This window comes from Typopeltis vanoorti, chromosome 1 (genome assembly GCF_054136105.1).
Source record: "Typopeltis vanoorti isolate ZY-2024b chromosome 1, IOZ_Tvanoo_1.0, whole genome shotgun sequence".
NCBI lineage: Eukaryota > Metazoa > Arthropoda > Arachnida > Uropygi > Thelyphonidae > Typopeltis > Typopeltis vanoorti.
Window position 1 is genome coordinate 98,861,060 of NC_143549.1, and position 23,296 is coordinate 98,884,355.

The 23,296-nt window shown below is 34.7% G+C and overlaps 1 protein-coding gene across 4 annotated transcripts in view; it reads right to left on the bottom strand.

Moving 5' to 3' along the window:
* The window catches only part of LOC150110248 (uncharacterized), a 416,889-nt gene extending 395,013 nt beyond the window's left edge, over positions 1-21,876 (bottom strand). For all 4 annotated transcript variants that reach the window (XM_090398551.1, XM_090398541.1, XM_090398530.1 and 1 more), the window contains exon 1: positions 19,002-21,876. In XM_090398551.1, coding sequence (XP_090254677.1) covers positions 19,002-21,470 — 2,469 coding nt within the window. In that variant the 5' untranslated portion in view covers positions 21,471-21,876. The remainder of the gene's footprint in view (positions 1-19,001) is intronic.
* Between the last annotated feature and the right edge of the window lie 1,420 nt (positions 21,877-23,296).

Genomic DNA, 23,296 nt, shown 5'->3' on the forward strand with positions numbered 1-23,296 from the left:
TGTTGATTTGGTGTTTTAGCAAGGGCATACTGCACCAGTAAATGATCACAGCAGTATACAATTTAAAAATTAGTAAAATAGTATAAATGGATAAAGATAAGAATTATACAAATGTACTTCTAAAAAGAAATGTGTACAGAAACAAGTATAAAAAGACGGATAAAAAAAACAGGTGTAAAATGGTCCATAAAAGAAGAGTGCAAAAAAAAAAAAAGTTCATAACATCTAAATAAAAACAAGAAGGGTATTCAAAGCATATCTGCAAGAAACAGCATTTTATCATACTCAACATATGTTGAGTAATAAAATCTGCCTTAGCATGTAAAGGTTCAGATATATTAAATATAGCTAAAATAATGGCTGTACTCATTCACAGAATGAAAGAAGTCAATTAAAGCATGACTGATGGTTAGTCTGACAATAAATAACTCACACACAGGCATGGCATCACCCTTCAATAGGAAAGTGTGCCAGATGACTGACCTATGCAGAACCGAGCAAGAATAACTTCCTTCCTATTTGAACCCTGCACAAACTAGACTGCCATAATTTTATGGCACGGTTAATGGGTTCAAGGAGTGGCATGATAGACTTTGTATTTCCTAAAAACGACCTCCCATGATGAGTCTTTTGACTCCATGGAGGCCTGGATAATAATAATAATTTAATTTCAGGCTTAATTTGGTGGAACTTATTATTAGTCTCTCTATTCCAATATGGCTGCCACTGGGATAACATTTGTGTCTTTATATTCAGCTGAAAATTGTATATGGTAGAAAGAGATGGTGGGTGCCTGAGAAACAATCTGACCTAGCCTTGTTTCTCTTAATCCCAAAATGGCTTGGAACCCAACAGAAGCATACATCTAAATGTAGCTTCCATTGCTGAAAAAGTAGGTGTGAATTCAAGAGAACCCTGGATTCTTCTATAGCTCTAGATTTTTTATTGCCCAAAGAGAACTTCGAGAGTCCGAATATGTTATGCACCATTGGTAGCGATGCAGCTTAATGTATTTTAATGCATGTGATCACAAACAGCTCAGCTGTAAAGTTGCTATACTCTAGTGGGATTTGTGCAGATATGATGCTGACTGGAAAGACACTGAAAATTCCACTAGTTCCTCTGATTTTGAATCATCTACATAGATAGGCACAAAATCAGAGTATTCTGTTCCGCGTGTCTGAAAGAGTTACTGGTTAACAATAGGAGGGGTGGAACATTTGAGTAGCCTGCAGAAAAGAAAGCTGCATGGTGGTATGTAAATATACCACAGTTGTAGTGTGTTTAGTAGTATCTGGGATACATTGTCTATAGCTCAATATCTAGAGGTAGTAAGAGAACTTTTATTCACAAACTAAAGTGTCGTATGGCAGTCTGCCAAGTGCATACAGCTTCTCTCAATGTGACAAAAAAATAGTTAGCCATGTGAGATGGTCTTGAAGGGATTTTATTTTCATCACATATAATAGAGAGACAACTACTAATGTAGAAGCAACAAAGGTAGTTCACATTTGCCTAGATGTACAGACAAGGGTTAGATGAAGTTTGAAATGCTCCATTTGCAATTATGATGGGTTAGTGATGAATAGGATCCATTCCAATGGACACAAGGTACTTTCTCTGGCAGAAGCATAGACTTGAGACCATAATCAAGTTCTGATCTAATCAGTGCCCTGTAAGTTGAAGCAAAGAACATCTCTAAGGACCCCACAAGGTGGAAGATAGGATGTGAAGTATGATCATTGCTTTACCACACTTATCATGCATCTGACTTATGTGAGGGAGGAAACTAAGTTAATTGTGAAATATGAGCCCTAAGCACTTGGCTTCTAGTGCAACTGGAATTTAAGTTTGTTCTAGTTGTGGGTTAGTATGACAACCACATCTGTGTCAAAAGTTCACACAGACCGTCTTTTGCTATAAACATTTGAACGTAATCAACAGTTTGCTAAATTCAGCTGTCTTTTTATGACCATCAAAGTTCTTACATGAATCACAGAAGCTTATAGTCATCTACATAGAGAGAATTACAGCAAATCCCTCAATTAATGCACCCCTGATTAGTGCTTCATTTTTTTCGATACCCAAATCCGATTAGTGCTCCGCTAAAATTCGATTAGTGCACCTATATACATCTTAAAAATAAATGTTACAGATTTAAAAAATTTTCGATCTATACGTTTTTTATGGCTAACTATTTAAAAAATCACTCACCAGGATGAAATAATTTAGTTACCGATTTGAAACATTTTACGAAGTTATTTTTTAATGGCATACTACACTATGTTCCAAATTTAGCGCCAAAATTTATGTCGTCTGCTTTACATAGCATTTTGCTGATCATATCTCGTTCAATAACTGTATTTTAAATTATTTTCCTAACCTTTAATCATGAGTAAATTAGTGAGCAAAAAATAGAAGTGTGAAAATGATTTGCAAAGTAATCTGATTGGAAGAAAAACTTGAAATAATAAGAAAAATGAACAAGGTGAGTCCAAAGCAAAGATAGGACAAGAACATAAAAATGGGTGAATCAACTGCTGAATACAAAGAGAAAGGTAAGGCTGCTTCAAGTTCACCATGCATGCACTCGAAATCAAAGTATTATCATGATTGAATTAAAGAGACTTCTTTTTACATGGATCGAAGATTGTAACCAAAAACGGATCCCGTTAAACACTGACCTTATTAAATCAAAAGCATTGTCTCTTTGTAACCTGGAAAGAAAGGGCTATCAATGATGGAAAAGAAGAATTCCACGTTAGTGCTGGGTGATTTGAGCATTTCAAAAAGAGAAATAGCATACATAATGTTCTAATTGCAGGCGAAGCTGCAAGTGCAGATAAGGAGATATACAGAGATTTTGAAGAAAATTGCGTAAGGTGACTATTGTGATCAACAACTATTTAATGTTGATGAAATCAGCCTTTTTTTTTGGAAGCAAATGCCTTCCAAGACTTTTCTAGCCAAATCAGAGAAATCTCAGCCTGGTTATAAAGTTGCAAAGGCGAATAAAATTACTGTTAGCAATATGCGAGTCGTTTGGAAGCACATTCCTCCACATTGTGCAAATGATTTTAGAGGCTTTTCAAATGAATCTAAGTTAATTAAATCTCATTCTGAGAAGTTGAGTGATTCCGATCTGCTAAATTTAAATGTACAGCGGGAAGATCCTTAAGAATATGAAGAAAATTTAATCACTGACAAGTCCAAAGAGGTTTCACAGAAACAATTTGAAAATAGTTTACGTACAATCGACGTTTTTAAGCAGCAATGCTTAGAGACTAACCCTGGTGAAGAGAGAACCAGTAAAATTTGCAGAAGCAATAGGGCCATACCGTCAGTTGTATGAAAAAAAAGAAACAGAATGCCCGCCAAACTACGTTAGCTCAATTCTTTGTTAAGAAGCAGAATAATAAACTTATATTCTGAATATGTTTTATTGTCTTTCAGCTTCATGGATTTCCTTTAACTAGGCCCTGAGACATACCCTAATTCTTTTATAAAAAAACTCAAGGGTCAAAAAAGAAATCTGAGGAACGAATTATATTTTCCCATAGGTTATTATATTCGATTAGTGTATTTTCAATTAATATGCCTGTTTTAAAGAATGCATTAAGCACATTAATCGAGGGATTGCTGTACTTACAGTTGGAGGAAGTTGTTCAGTTATCAACTTGATCTTGATTGCAAGAAGCATAACACTTAAAACCGAACTTTGGGGACTCCCTCCTCTTGGGTATATGGTCAGGAGAGAGAGGTTCCCACTTGGGCTTGGAAGATTCAGTTGAATAAGTTCATTAAACAAGGGAGATTAACTCTGAGAAAAGGTGTGTAGGTTTTCAATATTTCAAATCTAAAAGCAGTGTCATATGCTTTTTCCATATCAAGAAAACCAAAAGTAAAGGCTCTCATTTTAGAATGGCATCTATAATGGATGCTTCCAGCCAGACTAGATGATCAGTAGTAGAATAATATTTTTGGAAACCACATTAATGTTATGGAAAAAAAAGGTTGTTTCTCTCCAGAAACCATAAAAGATGAGGGGTTTTTTTTTGGATATTTCGGATCCTTTCTTGGATTAGATTATGTTTAATCATCTCATAATCGATATTATCTGGTTCAGTAGTTGGATGGCATTAAGGCAGCTTTTATTTTTTTCGGCCTATTGTATTAATCAGTGTCATTTGAAAAAATCAGAACTTGCAATTTATTATCCCCTGAATTCCCTCAACAAGGAATTTGGGAGAGGGGAGGGGATGCTTGTGTTTTAGAAAAGAAAAAAAATCTCCCTGGGGTTGGTCAGCAATTGCTAGTATGTCAGAAACTTTGCAACCGTTATGTTCTAGGATGGAGAGCTGGTGGGTGATGTATTGCCTTTCATTTTCCCAGATTTTTTCCCATACTTTGTTATTATCAATAGTTCTTTATAGTATAGGTATACTGGATCTAGGATTCCTTCTGGCTGTGATGATGGATGCATTTTGCTTGGGCTCAAGCTTGTTTAAAAGTAATTAGGTTTCTAGTTGTGAAGTATCTGTGGAAAATTCCCCAAGTTTTCTTCTCAGCTTCTTTGGTTGCTGTGCAATTATCATTCCACCATGGCTTAGAACAAAGTGGAAACTGCCTCAGTGTTTTAGGAATTGCAGTTGTGGTATAATATGCTATTACGATTCACTGCATTACTGATAAGAGATGAGATGAGTTGAACTCTGCTAATGAGAAGTAGGCCAGTCAGATTCTTCAATTTTCCATTGTGATATCCATAATGGAGTGTATAGTTGCCCATGCAGAAGTGGATATCACAGGAAAGTGATCACTCTCAAATAGGTTCTCCTCTATTTCTCACTTAAAATTCTTAGCTTAGCTTATTTTACTTACATTTAGCCCTAGATAAATATAAATTGAGTTATTAAATGAAATGCGTTAGTTTCTAGCAGTCCATGATGTTTTAGAGACATGCGAGAACTTTAATTCATGGGTCAGAGATGTAGTGATGAATTATTATTATTATGTGACTGCCAATGGTCTGGCAAAACAGCTAATCAAGCAAGGTTCTGGAACTAAAAGTGCCAGAAAATAAACAGTGTGCCTGTCATTTACTTTGAAAACAAGTGAAAAACTCTATACCTCTCATTCAGAGAATAACTCTGATCTATAAATATCACTATTCTTCCCCATAAAAAGTTTTTATAAACCTATAGTACACTGGTACTGTGGATGGGTTAGGGAATGTTTTCTATTTTTATTAATTTTTTATATCTTTTTTTGTAATTTTATTTAATTTTTTTTAACCTCTTCTGAAAACCCTGCCGCAGAGACAACACATGGAATTTTTCAACTCACTTCAAGCCTCTAATAAGAGTGGGAGGTCTTAGACCAGGTGATGAACTTCATCTCCCACCTAAAAATAACCACAAACATCCATGCCCATGAGAGAATTTGACAACACAGCCTGTTGGAGAGTGGACATGCTAATCACTTGACCAACCACGCTGCAAATTGATTTACTACTTGTATATGGGAGCCTCCGTAGCTTAGTCGGTATAGATGAAGCCCTTTGGTCGGAAAGATCTGGGTTCGATTCTTGTCCAAGACATAGGAACCTTTATCTGGTCTCTTTCAACTAAGGGCAAGTTAGCTGGTCTCATGCAAAGGTGAAGGGGGAGGGGGGGGATCACCTGGAAACTTGTTTTTTTTTGTCTCCCAGAACAGGCAAACTAGCCCTGTGAACACAATGGATCTACAGTCATGAATACTGGTCCCTAGGGGATGCAGCAGAGGAGTGATGAGCCGGCTGCATTAATTCATCATAAGTCCCTCACATTCAGGGGGGCTCAACCTGTCCTAAGATAGAAGGATAGGATGGATAGGCATTAATTTAACATTACTATCTTCTTAGGTCTAAATAGTAATGTTCTTCTTCTTCCAGTGATGAGACCATAACCCATCATGGGTAGGGTAGTGACCCTTGCCATGATGGGTTATGGTCCTTTAAGGTCTTTTTTAACATTGCTTGTTCAGGTTATATAAAGGGACCTTAGCCACAAATCACACTGCAGGACATTCTACTGTAATATTTCCTTGGTTACTTGCATCCCTTTTTTGGGATCACATGATATCATAATTCCCTCACCCCATTCCCAAATTTCTATGCTCTCCTATGCAGCATATGATGTACACCACATTCCAAAATTGACTTAGGAGATTGGTTTAGTACATCCCTATCTCATATTAGGAAAAAGAATGTGATCCAGGTTTCCTTATAAATCAGTGTTTCTCAACCTTCTTTCATGTGTGCCTCATTTTTTTTATATTAGTTTTTTTGTGGTGTCCCCCACTTTCCTCCATTGCAATTCTTGTGTTGAGACACTGACAAAACCCATAAAACTTAGCAAAACAAACAAACAAACAAAAAAAAAAAAAAAAAAAACTAGAAATTAATTCAATTTTTTAAATATTCATACAAATTTAAATACATCATCAAATCTTTCGAAAATTGTATAAATCTGGCATCACTGCAGAGACCATTGAATCGTATCGGCCTTTCAGAAACATTTGTGATTTCATCATGGGGAGTCTCGAATGTTCTGGAAATGTTTATGCGAGTATAAATAAAGCTTAAAATGGCAAGATGGCAGTAACACTGCAACAGTGATTCTCACCAGCAGTGAGAAGTCGATGGTCGGAGTGATTTTACTCCTATTCACAACGACTCTGATACATAGTATGAAAACAATCTTTTCTAGTGTAGAAAAATGGATAAATTTTTAATTGGATATAGGTGAACAACTAACGACTGTGGAGCATCGACGTCAACAAATTCAGGTTCACAGAATATCACTTTTAAAGTAAAATCAAGAAGGTATGCAGCAGAATATTTATATTTCGGTTTTACAAAGACTGAAGTAAATGATGAAAAAAGACCACTGTGTGTTATTTGTTTGAAAATTTGGGCAGCTGATAGCATGAAACCGAATAAACTTAAAAGACATTTGGAAACACTTCATAAGGAGTAGGTTAACAAACCTCAAGAGGTCTTTGCTGCCAAATGGAAATGTTCTGAAAAGCAAAAATCTAGCATTAAAAAAGCTTTGTCTGTAAATGAAAAAGCTTGACCAGCTTCTTACAAAGTTGCATATAAAATAGCTAGGTGCAAGAAGCCCTACACAATCAGAGAAGACCAAATTCTGCCAGCTGCAATTGATAATGTGGAAACTATGCTTGGAGAAAGTTTTACTTAACAACTACAGTGCACACCTCTATCAAATGATACTATTGCTCGGTGAATTGGTGATATATGTGAAGATATGCAGTAACAACTTTTGTCAAAGCTTTGTGACCAATTATTCTCAATTCAGCTTGACAAGGCAACAGATAACAACAAGGATTGTCATTTAATTGCTTATGTTCGATTTTGCGATGGATTATCAGCAGTTGAAGGGTTAGTGATTTGTAAACCAATAGAAAGAAGAGCCATAGCACCTTAATTGTTCAAAATACTGGATGATTTTATATGAAAGGCAAACATACAATAGAAAAACAGTGCTGGAATTTGCACTGATGGTACTTGAGTTATGTCTGGAAGGTTTAAAAGTTTACAAACATGCGTGAGGGAAAAATACCCAAAATGTATTTGAACACATTACATGATTCATAGAGAAGCTCTTGCTGCAAAGAAAATGAATCCTGGTCTAAACATTGTGTTAACAAGTTATAACTACAGTGAATTATATAAAAATGAGACCCTTAAAATCAAGACTGTTTTCTGAATTTTGCAAAGACATGGCTGGAGCAGAACATTCAGTAACATTTTCCCTGTAATAACCATCTTATCTCGCAGTAAAATGGTTATCACAGGGAAAATGTTTACATCATGTTTATGAATTAAGAGACGAAATAGCAATTTTCTTGGAAGAGGAAAATCACTAAGAAGCAAAGAAGTTTAGAGACCACTTATTTGGGATGAAATTGAGCTACTTGGCGCTACTTGGTGGACATATTCAAGAAACTAAATATATTAAACCTGCAACTCCAAGGGAAAAATACACATCTTAGAGATGAGTGACAAAGTTGATGCTTTTTGTAAAAAACTAGAGTTATGGAACAAAAAGATAAAGTAACAAAAATTAGAAATGTTTGCAAATGTGGATCAATTTATCAAAACCTACAAAGGCAGAAGAGCAACACATCAAAGTTTTATTTGCAACTATAGAAAATCTTTAAACAATGTTAACGAAGAATTTTAGAAACTATTTTATAACTGACGACAACATAATGGCAATGTACAAGTGAGTTAGAAATCCATTTCAAATTATCCCTGAAGGTTTCTCATTTGAAGAAGAGGAACAATTTATAGACTTCATGTCAAAGCAGAGAAATCAAAAGACAATTTGCATCTAAATCACTATTTGAATTCTGGGCTGGTGTTGATGAATTTTCTGTACTAAAGTCAAGAGCTTTTCATGCACTTTTGCCATTTCCAACATCTTTTCTTTGTGAAATCAGGTTTTCTGCAGTGGCTGACTTAAAAACAAAACATAGATCTCAGCTAAATAGAGAAAGAGAAATAAGAGTGTTAAGTTCCAATGTATCACCATCATATGAAAAGTTTTGCTCTGCAATACAGGCCCAAGGAAGCCCTTAATTTTTAGATTTATTTAGTTTTAATTAGTTACTCGGTATATTTTGCAATGTTGATATGTTTCCGTATGCATAACTAGTTTATTCAATACAGTGGATTTTATACATTTTATTTTCAGAGTGTATTTTATGTTTCTCTTTTTATATTGTTTTTGTGTCAATAAATAGTTTCAATAAAGTAGCTTTTCAGTTTTTCCTTTGATTTCCACTTTCTTGGCTTTCTTCGCACCCCCTTTGGGTGGTGCCCCCATAAGTTGAGAATCACTGTTATAAATGTATTTACCTCCATCTCTTAAGAAAGTAAAAATTATTTTACAGGAGGTGCCATTCCTGAATGGATGGTTTACTAGTAAAGAAAATTATCACTTTCTTTTCCTAATGGAAGATTTGATCTGTTCAATTTATTCTTTTCTAAACTATTTCTTTTTATATAAGTTAGAAAAGATTTTTGTTTCATAGAGAGATTATTATTTTCATTCTACTATATGACACTTATTATTTGAGTTTTGTTTTTGGGTATGGTAGGAAGGGAGACTGTCCTGAACAAACCTAGGCAGTGCAAGCTAATGCCGAGACAGTATCAATTTTGAGGAGTGGTAAACATGAACCAAGTCATCTCTCCTCACTTTTTTTTCCTCTATATTTTTTTAGCATTTGTGTCATGTAAGATTTTATTCTATTATTCTGAACTGGAATATACCATACTAGAGGGGGGGGGAGAATGTAAGAAAACTAAGTTATAAAGTAGCTACATAAAAGTGTCAAGGAAAGAATATAGAGCATATCATGAAGATGGTAAAATATTCTGGATACTAGTAAAAAATTAGCTACAGAGGAAATTCTGCACATCTGGAATAATTAATGTGAAAAATTGTTAACTGAGATGACCAACGGCAAAAAGTGAAAGAAAATATTCAAGAGAAATGCCATCAGGAGTATATCAATACTTCAGATAGGAAAAAAGCCATCAGAAACTTGAATGACTGGATTAAGTGACAGTGGTTATCCATAGCAGTGCCCTGCAATATAAGCTACCAGAGAGAAACAAAATAAATAATAGATCAAATTAATATTTCAATAGATTTTTAACCAGCATCTTCATAACACACACACATTACAAATGTAATAAAACAACCAACACTTATCCACAAGAGGTTGTTCAACCTATAGTACATTACTATCATGGATCGGTATAAAGGTGAGAAGAAAGAACAAACTTGTTAACAGAGGATTTGAAGACCTGAAGATTGCAATCATGGAAATTCAGATGGAAGATGAATATCATCACCTAGTGCGAGACCAGTTCCCTGCTTACTGGAAGCCTGAAGTAGTTCGAAAAGTTCTCTTCAATTACTTAGAGCAGGGTTTCTAGACTATGCAAAAAATTAAATACAATTTTTTTTTAAATGCATAAAATTAATAAATAAATAAATAGAGAAAATCTTCACAGCTTACTACAGTTGACAGGCTTTCATAAGAGGAAGTAATACATATGCCCCCAAAAGACAGAAGTAGGAGAAAGGATAAATGATGATGATGAAAAATATGAAGCTGAATAGCTGCTGCAATGTTTTAACATATTTAGAAGAGTTTGTGAAAATTGATGCCAATTCTAATGAAGAATCTATGGAAATATTCATAGAAATCAAACAGTGGAAACTGAATTAGTGAGAGATGGATCATTAATCAACCTAACTGCTCTCTTCTGAGTCAAGTCTTATTAAAACGCTCTTAGGTGCAATATGCCAAATGTGAGAACATTTGAGAGGCAATATCTATAATATGATTATGCCAAGAGATTTAAGGTTAGAGTAATCTCAAAAAAAGAAATCTGATCTTGTCTAGAGGGTGTGTGGTCAAAAATCAGACTAGAAATGGTTCTTTAAACAACAAATATAATGGAACAGTTTTACTAGCACTGAAACTAATAAGGCTATCAGAAGCCCATTGAAGAATAGTTTGGACTTTGGAATTTAAGACATTAGTCTGAAGTTTTAGTAATTTGTACAGTACAAGGCTGGTCAAATGAGAAAGGGAAGTACAGTATACAGTCATCAGTAAAACTGTGTATTGGATTTGCAGTAAACTGGAGATCGGTGATATATAAAAAGAACAGGTGAAAGAACAGATATTAGAAACACCAGCATTGATTCCCAAGTTCTATAATCACATATAATGTGCATCAAGAGAGGAAAAAAAAAAACTGAAACCCAGTTGCTAAAGTCAGATGGAAGATCATATGATGGACACTTACTTTGCTTTATTTTGTTTGACAAAAACATATGATGAATATTATCTTGAGATTCCCCAAACTCTTCAATGCCATCTGTCCAAAAGTGGGCAACATAAACAAGGAGATCCCCTATTCATCAGCAGGGGTGGAAGTGGAATACATAGTGATGATTTTTTATCAGTTGACAGGATTCAAGGTAGCACAGAAGTTTAGTGTTAATGGTTTTTACAATTACTTCAGAAAGAAATGAAGTGGTGAAACTGGATGGTAATTAGATGGCAAAGGTTTGTCATCCTTCTTAGAAATGAACTGAATATAGGTTAATTTCCAGGCTGTAGCATAGATAGATAGATACTGCTAGAATAAGAGAAAAAAAGGAGACACAGAACAGAATTAACTCTGAAACAACTCTAAATTGTATACCTTCAGTACACAGTATAAAAAGAAATATCATCAGGATCAGAAGACATTTTGGTAAAAAAGAAAATAAATAAAAGGGATATTTGAATGCTGTATGTTTGGAATGGTAAGAGGGTATTTACTAAGACTGTCTATGCAAGAATTAGAGAAAAGGTAAAAAGTCAGGAGATTAGCTTTTTTTGTGTGTGGGGGGGGGGGAGATTTGACAATGAAGCAGAACCATTTAAGTGCAAAAGAAGTGGAAGCACTATCAGGCCAAAGTATGATCAGTAGCTTTAAAAAGAGACCAGAAAACATGACTGCTATTTGGACAATGATGCAAGTTTCCTGCTTTTAGTACTTTCAAAATCAGTGTTAGATGTGCTGAGAGTTGCTTACAGCTGTTTCAGGCTTTGTTATAAACAGAAAGGAAGATGGAAATTTGGATGAATGCTAACTGTGATATGCCCACTTCATTTCTTGTAGAGTCCTGACACGTGTTGAAGAACCAAAGCTTATTTAGATAATGGATGAGAATTTAATGCAAAATTGAAAATAAATGTGTGCATCATACCAGTAACAATTGCTTCAGTGATAGATAGAATGCAAATATTGGATCGAAAGCTAAAAACAATATTCCATGGAAATGAAGAAATCATGAAGATCATCCCATTTGAATGTAGGAGTGTTGTTCCATGAGAGATTATGAAGATCATCCTATTTGACTGTAGGAGTGTTGTTCCATGAGAGAAGAAATCTAAACTGTGATCTAAAACTGCTTAAAGGAAAAACAGTATGCACACCATACTCAGAAGTCACCTGTAAGGAAGAGATTTAGTGTCTGGAGAGTGGTTAGAGTTATCAATTATTCTAGCAGACAGTGTAAGATTACTGGTGATAGTAAATGTCTCAGTATCTCTATCTGTTTGATCTGCACAGTTAGAAATAAAAAGCTACTTGGAATTGTAAAGATTAGCTCACTATTAGGAAAACTGAACTGGAGAAAATCAACAAGCTTCTCTATTGCTCTTTGCCATTTAATGGCAATGTGGCTGAGAGATTTTTAGCCAAAAAAAAAAAGATTAATAAGAGATTCCAAGTTGAAAACTTTCTGTCATGGCATATCAAAGTGAATATATGCCCAAAATGCCACCATGAGACTCAGAGAGGGTATAAGTGGGAAAACTGAGATTAGGTAGTACTTAAAGATGAAATTCAAATTTGTTAGGAAATGTCTGGTTCTGCAGACTGAAGATCACCGAATGTCAAGCTAAGACTACACATTTGCAAAATGAAACTGGAAGTCTGGGAGACTTGCCTTTATCTGCATGTAATGTATTTCTCTTTTTCAAGACTTTTCTTTGGCATTGTTTGAGGTTTAGTCAAAACTGAAGGGGAAATGGAATATACAACGGATTTCTTACTAAGCTGTAGTACACATGGAGAATTTCCCCCCAACTTCTCTGCAAATCATGACTTTAGCACTGATACTGTAACTTCCTACAGATACCTACCTGGCAGCAGCAAGATTTTTTGTTAACTGACCTGAAAACCTCAGAAAGTATTACCATTAGGTTTGGTTCAGTATATTAATTAGCAGTTGGCCTAAGGGATTTAAAGTTGTATTTCTTCTTTTTGAGGTACAACTTTAAATCCCTTAGGCCAACTGCTAATTAATATAATTCTGAAAACATCACTCATATTGTATACTGGAAGTAAACCGGAGAAAAAGTAACTGGGAATTTGCTCTGGAATCCAATTGTGGTTGTTGACTACTTCAAGCTTAAAGCAAATTGATCATATTAAATTGAGTAATAAAATTCATACTGCCTAGTATGGTCTAGTGCGGGCACCATACCTCAACCTCAGACTTCGTCAGTTTACTCCTACATAGTTTCCTCCAATCTGATGATCTAATGCTTGTTGGCTGGGAGATATATCCATAGCTACTAACAGGCTCACCAACATGAAGGTGTAGAAAGAATTTGATTGCTGCTACCCAAACAGACTTCAAACTTTAGTGTATCCACAGTACAGCGACAAGAACATTAATTCCATCAGCATTTTAGACTTATGGGGACAAGTTTCTAGGTAGAACTCGCTGCTATCAAGGAACAAAGGTGGGGTGAATCAGCAGAGCAACTTACAGAAGATGAAGACAATATCTTCATTCAGAGTCACATCTTTGACATCAAACCCAGACAAGAGCCAATACTGGAAATCATGTCCAGCATTAACATAGGCTGTATGATCTATATCTCAATGTGGTTAACAGTATTCATTTGGACATGGCCAACATTATGATAAAATCAAAACTTCCCAAGAGCAACATTCTGCTAAAAGAAATAGCAGTCTTAAACAACTTAAACAATAATAATAATAAAAAAAATTGTTATAATCTTTAAAACATATGGATAATGGACAACAGCAACTGGTATGAAGTCATCAGCCTCTTTACACAAGTAGCCAGGTCATGAAGATACTTTACATGCAATCTTAGCTTGCATTAAACATTAAAGATTAAACAAAAATATATTATTGGAAAGATGATGAATAATGGAATAACAGTGTTGATAATGTGCACCTTTGTCTTGCACCTGATTTAGCATAAATTGATAAAATATCCCATTTACAGCATATAATTATAGGTTTGAAACAGATAACTTGACAACTTTCTCTTGACAATATGTCTCATTCCTACAATTCCTCAACTATTTGTCTTCGAGTGAAAATCTGATCCTCTATTTAGCCTGAACCCTATTTGTTCTTCTCCAGGTTTCTCTTCCACAATTTTTCTTAGCTTGTTTTCAAGAATGCTTGCATAAATCTGAACACTCAGTAGGGAAATATATCTGTATTTTATTTCCCATTTTTTATAGATTGGTACCATGAGAGTTCTACTCCAATCATCCAAAATTTGACCCTTTATCCCTGCCTTCTGAATTATGCAGGACAGCCATGGTAAAATTTCTATACTTATATATATTTGAGCATTTCTGGCTGAATATCATTTATTCCTGCTGCCTTTTCCACATTTCAAGTTTTTGACAGCTTCTTCAATCTCAAGCAATGATATGTGCTTCTGATTGCATTCCTCTTGAATATTTTGTATAAGACTGGTCTGTCACTTCTGGTTTCATTTAGCAATCTTTCAGAATAATTATTTCAGACAATATCTCCAGTTTCTAGGTAGCATAATTCTGAAATATATATAATAAATTTAATATTTTATATAATAAATATAATATGAGAGAGAGAGGTGACAAAACATTTTGTCACTGCTCTCATATTTACATCTTACATTCTTACCAAAGTCTTCCCATGACTTTTGTTTAGCTACTTTTACAAACTGCTTTACATTCTTAGATTTTTCTCTGTATTCTCTCGAAGTATACGATAATTTGCTAGGAACTTTCAATATGCCTTCTTTACCAAGATGGCCTATTTAATTTCTTTAGTTCAGCAGGGAGTAATGATTTTTCTATACTTGCAGACAACTTTATCACATGCCTCTCTAGCTGATTCAATCAATGTTTTCTTCAGGTTCTGCCACTGCATCTTCAAGGTTTGATTACTGTCTTCTAATGTCTTCAGTTTTCTCCGATAATCTTTGTGCACTTCAGTTTACAGTTAACCACTGAAAGCTGCTCAGCTTTTTTTTTAAGTATCCTATATCTCATGTTCCTCCTGGTAAATAATACATAACAGTATATCGCAAGCTTATCGTCTTTACAGGGCACCTCATTTAACTTTTTGGGTACAAAAAAGTAAATTAAATTAATCATTATCTGCTGAATCGTTCATTATAACAGATAAAGTAGGAAATATGGAGATAAAGAAGGAAACAAAATTCTAGACTTTTAAATTTAGATGGAGAAAAAATTATTTTGGAATGCACCTAATAAACATGTGCATTTATTAGGTGCATTCCAAAATAATTTTTTCTCCATCTAAATTTAAAAGTATAGAAGATATTCCTCAGAAGATATCACCTATTCAGTAGCTTCAGTCAAGTCCATTTGTATTCCTCAAAAGATATCTACCTATTCAGTAAATATCTTCTGAGGAATAGAATACAAATGGACTTCACTATGCCTCTTAAAACAATGCCATCTACTGAATAGATAGTACAAAACATGAACAGCATACCATCACAGCAGTATTACTAAGTAACGTTAGTACAAAGGAATAGAATAGAAACTGTACCTTGAAAATAGGAATATGAGAATTTTATTTGTACTGCTAGAAATATCAAATAATAAATAGATATGAGTGGGCATTAGAAATTGTTTCCCATTTTACAGTAATTAGAGCAGAGATCAACAATCATTCAAGGAAGAAGAATTATGCCTTTCATTGATAACTATGAGAAAAAAATACTCTGAGAATTGTATCTGGCTTCCAAAAAAAGGGAAATTTTTTTAGTAAAATGTCTCTTTATACTTGATTTATTATCGCTGAATAATTTCTTAATGGATGAATTTGATATAAACAATATTATTTCCAAGATGTCACAAGACTTGCACAGGAGGTCAAATGTTCAGATCACAATACATATCACACCTACACTTTTCAACACTTGCATACATGCCACCCACTCCAGCAATGGAGTGGGTGGCATGTATGCCCTAATAATTCACCATCCTCTATAAAAAATAAATCTACTCACTTCCTTACTCACATGAGCCCTTATAATTCCAGGGATAACCCTCTCATTCTTTCACTGCCTGTCACCCTATGCAATATTTCCCTTTTGTATATCAGACATTTTCCTCACAAGTTACTTATACATTTCAGTCATATCATCTCTTCTAATTATTCTATCTGCTGAGTATATTCTCTCAATCAATCCTTGCATTCAACATTCCATAGAATAATGTCAGTTATTCTCTCTCTCTCTCTCTCTCTCTCTCTCTTTCTCTGGTGTTTTCTTATCAGATATGCTGACTAGAGTTATGTACAGAACTCTGTACATAACGCTTACAGAGGGCCTGAAACCACCTCCTATTCAAATTTTTAATGTCCTTCATGTTATGGCAAGAATTTTATAAGTAACCTTTACTTAACTTTTTTCAATGTGTCTCCAAATTCCAACTTCCTGTCTATCAACATCCCAGATCCCTTACTTCCTTCTGGAGCAAAGATGCAACAATACAGTAAACCTCATTCCAATTTCTATGATTAAAGTGAATAAGCTTAAACTTTCAACATCAAAGTGACATCCTTACTTCTTCCTGTCCCAAAGTACCACTTATTCAAATCCTCTTGTGGCAATTCCCACAGAACTCTATACTATTACTCTTTCCATTCCACAATTTGGCAACACCTGTAAACAACCTGAATACCTCCTCTGATATCTTAAATTATATGATTAAAATATATTAAACAGATTTATTCTTTATTTATAAATAGTACATAATAGTAATATAAATAATTACTTATATTTATTAACTATCATTAACATACATTTACTCTATTAAACTTACTAAACAACAGAAGCCCTAGAACAGAATGGTGCTATTCCACTTGTCACCCTTTTCCTCTGATACATTACCACCCTATACACTACTTACTGCTTTCTATCACTTAACAATATTTATTTCCAGACCACCAAGTGACCATTGTCTTCAATTTCAGTATACGGTATGCTATCAAACAACTTTACAAAATCTAGAAAAACAACATGTAAGTATTTCCTCTATTCAATACAGTTGTCAACCTAGGTGCCAGTTCTACTGGACGGACTGAATGATCTTGTTTAAGTAACTAGGTTACTGAAATAGGACCTCACCTTGACCTCACCTGGAATATTAGATGTTTGTGATGTTAATCGACAAACATCTAATATTCCAAACACCACTTTCAAGAGTTATCAGTTTCTGCTCTTTCTTCTGTATTCAGTGCTACTCAACTTCCTCCAACACAAAACTAATAAAATATGAACATTTCTATTCTATCTTAAGCAAATGGATTAGGAATTCATCCATGTGACATTCCTCTATCTTTCTCTCGTTTCTTTTGCTGAAACTAATCTTTTAACATTTTAACTAAAATGTCAAATTCTTTCATGTGGTATTTTCATATATTCTGTTCCTGATGATAGTTATATTAAGGTGGGCAGAACAGTAATATATTAGTTACTATTAATTATGTAAATGGTATCTAACTGTATATGATAACTTTATGTAAGCATGTAGAAAAGTTTTGAAAAGAATCAAAGTTAGAGCAGCTTGCAGAGGTGAAGTGTAGACAGAAATATACAAACATTATTCAAGAAAAAAATGTAGATAAGAATCAGACCTGGGAGAATGAGTGACAAACTGATGAAAATGCTAATTAATTCAGCCAAGAAAGCATGTTGTGAACTCCATAGTGGATGCCAAAGAAGTAGTCATCGTGGAAAAGAAGAAAGCAAATCAAAAGGTCTCAGTAAGTAAATCTGGTTATGCTTAAAAAAATACACAGTAAAATATAAGAAAACAAAGCAGTGTGTAAAAGCAGTTCAATGAAAAATCATAGGAAGACTGGTTAGAATAGAAAAGATAAATATCTGGAAAATTGCAAAATGTTCTGGAGGCACAGAAATGATAGGAAAAGTACTGTAAGAGGAATCTGACATAATAAAATTAATATGAAAACTAAAGATATACAAAATGTTTGAAATAGCTATTTTGAAAGACATAAATGGAAGAAGTGACAGAACATTGGTAGAAACTATTCAAGAGGAATGCAATTACGAGTACACATTAACCAACATAATCCAACTCACATAACCAAATTCAAAAGTCTGTTAGCTGAAAGTTCAGTCATTTGAAGATTGAATAACAAAGATCACTTAATTAAAAGTTAGCTTTATTAAAACTATCTATTGTGAAAGCAAAATTTCCAGCAGCAACACTTAAGGTATTTTAATTTAAATCTGGCTTTTTTTTTAATTAATTATTTTTCCTTGAATTTAAGGAAAGAATTAAGGTAAGAATAAACTAGCAGATATCTGGTTAGTAAGCTTGGCTAAGTAACCTGCCACAAAAATAACAAGGCACATTTCTTTAATAATTTTAACGCTGCTTAATTGTAAAACATAAAACTTGCATTTAGAGCAACATGAAAATCGTAATCAGGCAGGAGAAATAAATATCATAAAGGATGCAAAAAACACATTTTGAGCTCAAATGCATTTTCTTCATAAAAGTAACAATTAAGTTGCATTTAGAACAACACAAAAATCGTAATCAGAACTAACAATTAAGTTGCATTTGTAGATAATGGCTCTGGATATCAAAAATTCTTATTATACACACAGTATAAAAAATAATTATGTTGAATACTCCAATTAAGCAAAGATAAAACAATTTGAATTTCTTGCTTTCATTCATTAACAGAAAAGCATGCTATCTTGATATACACAATTCACAATACCAGTTGTTGTCAGGAATCAAGAGGGGGCAAGGAAATGCTAAAATGGGTGGAAATAATAAAAATATGCACGTAAAAAATTTAACTGTACATTTCGCTCTCTGGGATCATAATAATGCCATATTTATGAAACCAGCTGGTGAAAGAAACCATTAAACTTTATTCAATGCAAAATCAGAGTGAAAACTAAAAATGTTTTTATAGTCTATACAGTGATAAAATGGCACTTTCAAGCTAGTGATCAAAATTTATATTATAAACTATCTGAAATAATAAGAAATAAATTTATTATAAAAAATGCTAATCTTACCCCAGTACTACATCTCTCCTTATCACTCTCTGGTGGTGGTGGTAATACAATCCAGTTATATTTTCTCATCTCAATTGGCACTTTCATTCTTTCAAAATCCTTCCACTGTGATGTTAAAGATTCAAAACATGTTAAGCAAGTAACAACATGCTCACCACTGTGTAAGGTAAGAGCACCTGGAGGACGAGGATGTTCCATCAAAAATGGAAAATCTCTAACAGATATAGAACAAACTCTTTTCCTATATGTAGTAATGCCACATATATAACAAACATAATGGTGTGTATTATATTTACGCTGCCATCGGATGTTATCTTCAGGATGAGGTGATGTTTCATATGCTAACCACTGTGCCATTAATGAATAATAGCAGTATGTACAAACTAATGCAGTACCATCTTCTGTTATTGGTTCTGAACTTACTGGTGGTGTATGTTTGGACAGAAAAGGAAAAAATGGCACTGGAGTTTCTGATTCTATTGCTGAGGTTTGAAGAGGCTGCTCTGAAGTTGCTTTTATAGGAAACGTATGCCCTGGGGAAGAATATTCACCACAAACATAACAAATTACACGATAAAATAATGGCCTACCTAATGGAACGTCTAGAGGGCCTGAAATTCTAGGAGTATTATGAAACTGGACAGAATTTGGATTTTCATCTTCGTTTAGTCTAGATGAATATAACTTTGAACTTGGCACGACATCACTAGATCTAGGACTATGCAAACTGCTGGATGAAGGAGCTGAAATATTAGCATGTGATGTAATGATGCCTGTTAAAGGTAATGTAGACACTGTTGTCAACAAAGGTTCATGACTGGTTGCATGTCTACTGAGATCCATCTGCAAATCAGGAGAAGAGACCTGAATGTGCAAAGCAGAGCTGGCATTTCTAGATAAGGATTCATTAGAACAATGACTGCTTTCTGCTTTTGTTTTATAACTTGCCATAGATTTATACTGTCTTTGGGAATAGGGAATGTGTGCAGACTCAAATGATTCCCACTGGCCCCTCAGAGACGAATAACAGTGGGAACATATCAAAACTTTTCCCAGCTGATCAATAAGTTTTGCATTTGGTGGTTTTGATAACCCTCTTATAAAAGGAAAATACATTCCACCTTGAGGCAAAGTATCTACAAATATCAAATTATCAAGTCTTTCACACAAATAGCAAACAGTACATTCATCATGTTTTTCATTTGGTTCATTATTTCTCAAATGCTGTCTTAAAACACTGAAATCACTAGGTGAGCTCTCATTTAAAATTTTATATTTTCGCTTATTTTCTGGAATACCAGATAGTTCATGAACACGAAGCTGACGAAACAGAGACTTATAACACAGTGAACAAACAACTGCCTTTCCTTGAGAAGACAGTGCTAATGCACCAGGAGGGGGTACAAATGTTTCAAGAAAAGAGAAATATGGATCCCCAGCTCTTTCGGGGTGAGCACTAATCATTCTTTGAACTGATGATGAATTTTCCATCCCACATGTGAAACATATAAATGTATCCTGTTGTGGTAGAGGTGGCGGTGGTGGTGGTGGTGATGAATGTGATTCATACTTCATCAGTACTTGAGAACCTGCTCCCAATGTTCTCCTAAGTTGATAATTTCGTTCAGAATGTGGAATGTTTTGATGCTGATAAGTATCCCACTGTTGTAGAAGATGTCGATAACAAGGTTCACAAACTTGTACTTTACCATGTACATCCATTGGTTTAGCATTGGGTGGTCTTGGATAAAGGAAAAGACTTGGAAAGAATGGGCAGTTAGCAATGGGTTTGGCAAAAATACTCACCATACTACCTTTTGGACACTCACTTCCACAAACATAACAGGCATCACCATTAAACCCAGGAGATGCAGGTATCATTGAAGAACATGAAGAAGAAGCACGGCTTGGCATACTCAGGTCTAGAACACTGCTCTCACCTTCAGTTTCAATTTTTTCTATTCTACTGTGATGGCTACTAGTTGTAGATTCCCTGGATTCTGGACGCTCAAAATATTTTAAATGTGGTTTTGGAGGTTCACTGGACATACACTGACTAATCATATTTCTCTCATGATTTGTATGGTCATTATTTGCATGAGATGAATCAAAAAGTGACTCATAGTCCTGCTGTAAACTTAACTCCATGCCTGCAAATGGACCTTTATCAAGCCTTTTCAACCAATAGATTCTTTTATTCTGTGGAGTCCTACTGCGTTCATAAGTTTCCCACTGCTGAGTAAGAAAAGAAAAGCACACTAAACAGGCTGACACAACTCCATCTGAAGTTGGTCTCTCGGCTCCGTTTGGCGGCTGATGATTCTCTAAGAAAGAAAAATACGGACCTGATTCCTGAGGTTTCGAATGAAGCTGAAACTCTCCTCCTGGGCCTCCACACACAAAACATAAGCTACTATATGTCCGTGGTTCTTGTTTCACTAGCATATCGCGAAGCGTTCTTGATGACATCGCTACCTAAAACGAGGTTTACTGGATAACTAGAAACTCGAATATAACTTTATAGACTTATGACAGACATCCAGAAAACACTAACAAACTTACGGGAAAAAAACAGTGAATAATATAAAACAATGTGAACATACAGCCTTGTTAAAGCACCACTGGTAATATTACTTTATATAAATTAAAGAGATAATACATTTTGAACTGGCACTCTCTACCAGTTTCCACTTCGCACAACAGCTCATTGTCAGCGACACCGTTGTCTCGTGACATAACACATGTATGGATACACAAAACAATGATTATTTGGAGGCTTACATTTTTTTTAACTTTTTATACTACCATTTGACTTCATTGTTGGAATATCCATACTTCCTGCAAGTGATGCATTAGAAGCCCAGATCACGTTTAATTAAGCAATTCTCTCGCAACAATGTGCAATAACTCACACATTACTTACAATCAGCCGCCATCTTTTTTTTGTAGATTACCCAGCGTACCATGCGTGTTTTCAAATATTTTATGTATAGCTTCAAATAATTTTGATTCACGTCACTATATGACGCTACTAACAAACACTGAAAATTTTTCATCGAATTACGAAGAAAAGTTCCGAATACCAAGTGAAGATACAGCATTGCTACTGCACACTGGTTGGGGCGAAGAGGAGGGGTATCAATAGATCAGTGGCGCACCAGAGGGGGGGAAGGTGCTCGGGCACCCCCCAAAGAAAACGAATAAACCCTAGAAAATTTTCTAAAAATTGTTTCCTAATTAAAATTCATTTTTTTTATTTATGTTGTGTCGTGTCTTCTATTTCTATACTACTTATGAATTAGCGATCACTGCAGATGCTCAGTCATAGGTCGTATGCGATGCGTAGTGTGTATTCGCAAATCGTCTACTCAACTCGCCTCCCCCAGGGTTAAATCCTGAGCGCTCAGCCCCATCCAAGATTATATCCTGAGTGCGCCACTGCAATAGATACTACACTTAACAACCAGCAATACAGTTAAAAATGCTTGCTGATATAAATAATTAGCTTCTACATAGAACGTCATTTGTAATCGGTTTTGTCATTATGATTTATGCGATTATCATTCAAAAAATTTGTATTATTCAGTCATTAATGATTATTCCGATTTATATTAGGCATTTATTGTTGTCACGAGTGTCATAAAGTTGGTTATGGTGATGAATGTACTTCATACAGTGAACATCACTGGCTGATTAACAGGTAAGAATTTTATTTAATCCTGACTATGGAAAACTTAGACACGGACCACTTAATCCAAAATTTAGACCGAAAACGAGCACTCGATCTTTTTTTATTTTTATTTTTATTTTTAATGCTGCTGAAGAAGTTTGCGGTCAAATGGCCTGGATATCAAACTCTATATTCATTAAGGTCACATGGACTATGATATTTCTATAAAGGATATACCAAGCATCAATAGTGAGAAGGTTCTTCCGGTCGTTCTGCTTGACAAGTGGACTTCGGTCACACCAATTATCAAGCATGAAATTATCGCCTACTCCTGGGAAAAATCAGTCCACTACAGTTAGCGATTACCTTAAATTAACTAAATTTTTGGATAATATAAACTTGCGATATCATACTTTTGCCAAAATTGTACTTAGAGGACACTGAGGGTATCATCTCAGAAGAGATCGAAACAAACCGTATCAGCCATGGTTTGACTCCAATAAATGTGAGTCGGATGTACAGAGCTCACAAAACGCCAATGCCACTATGTTAGTGGAGATTAACAACACTCAGAAACAAATATATGAGTTAACTTCAATCTGCAGTCTCAAAATTACTCCGGAAC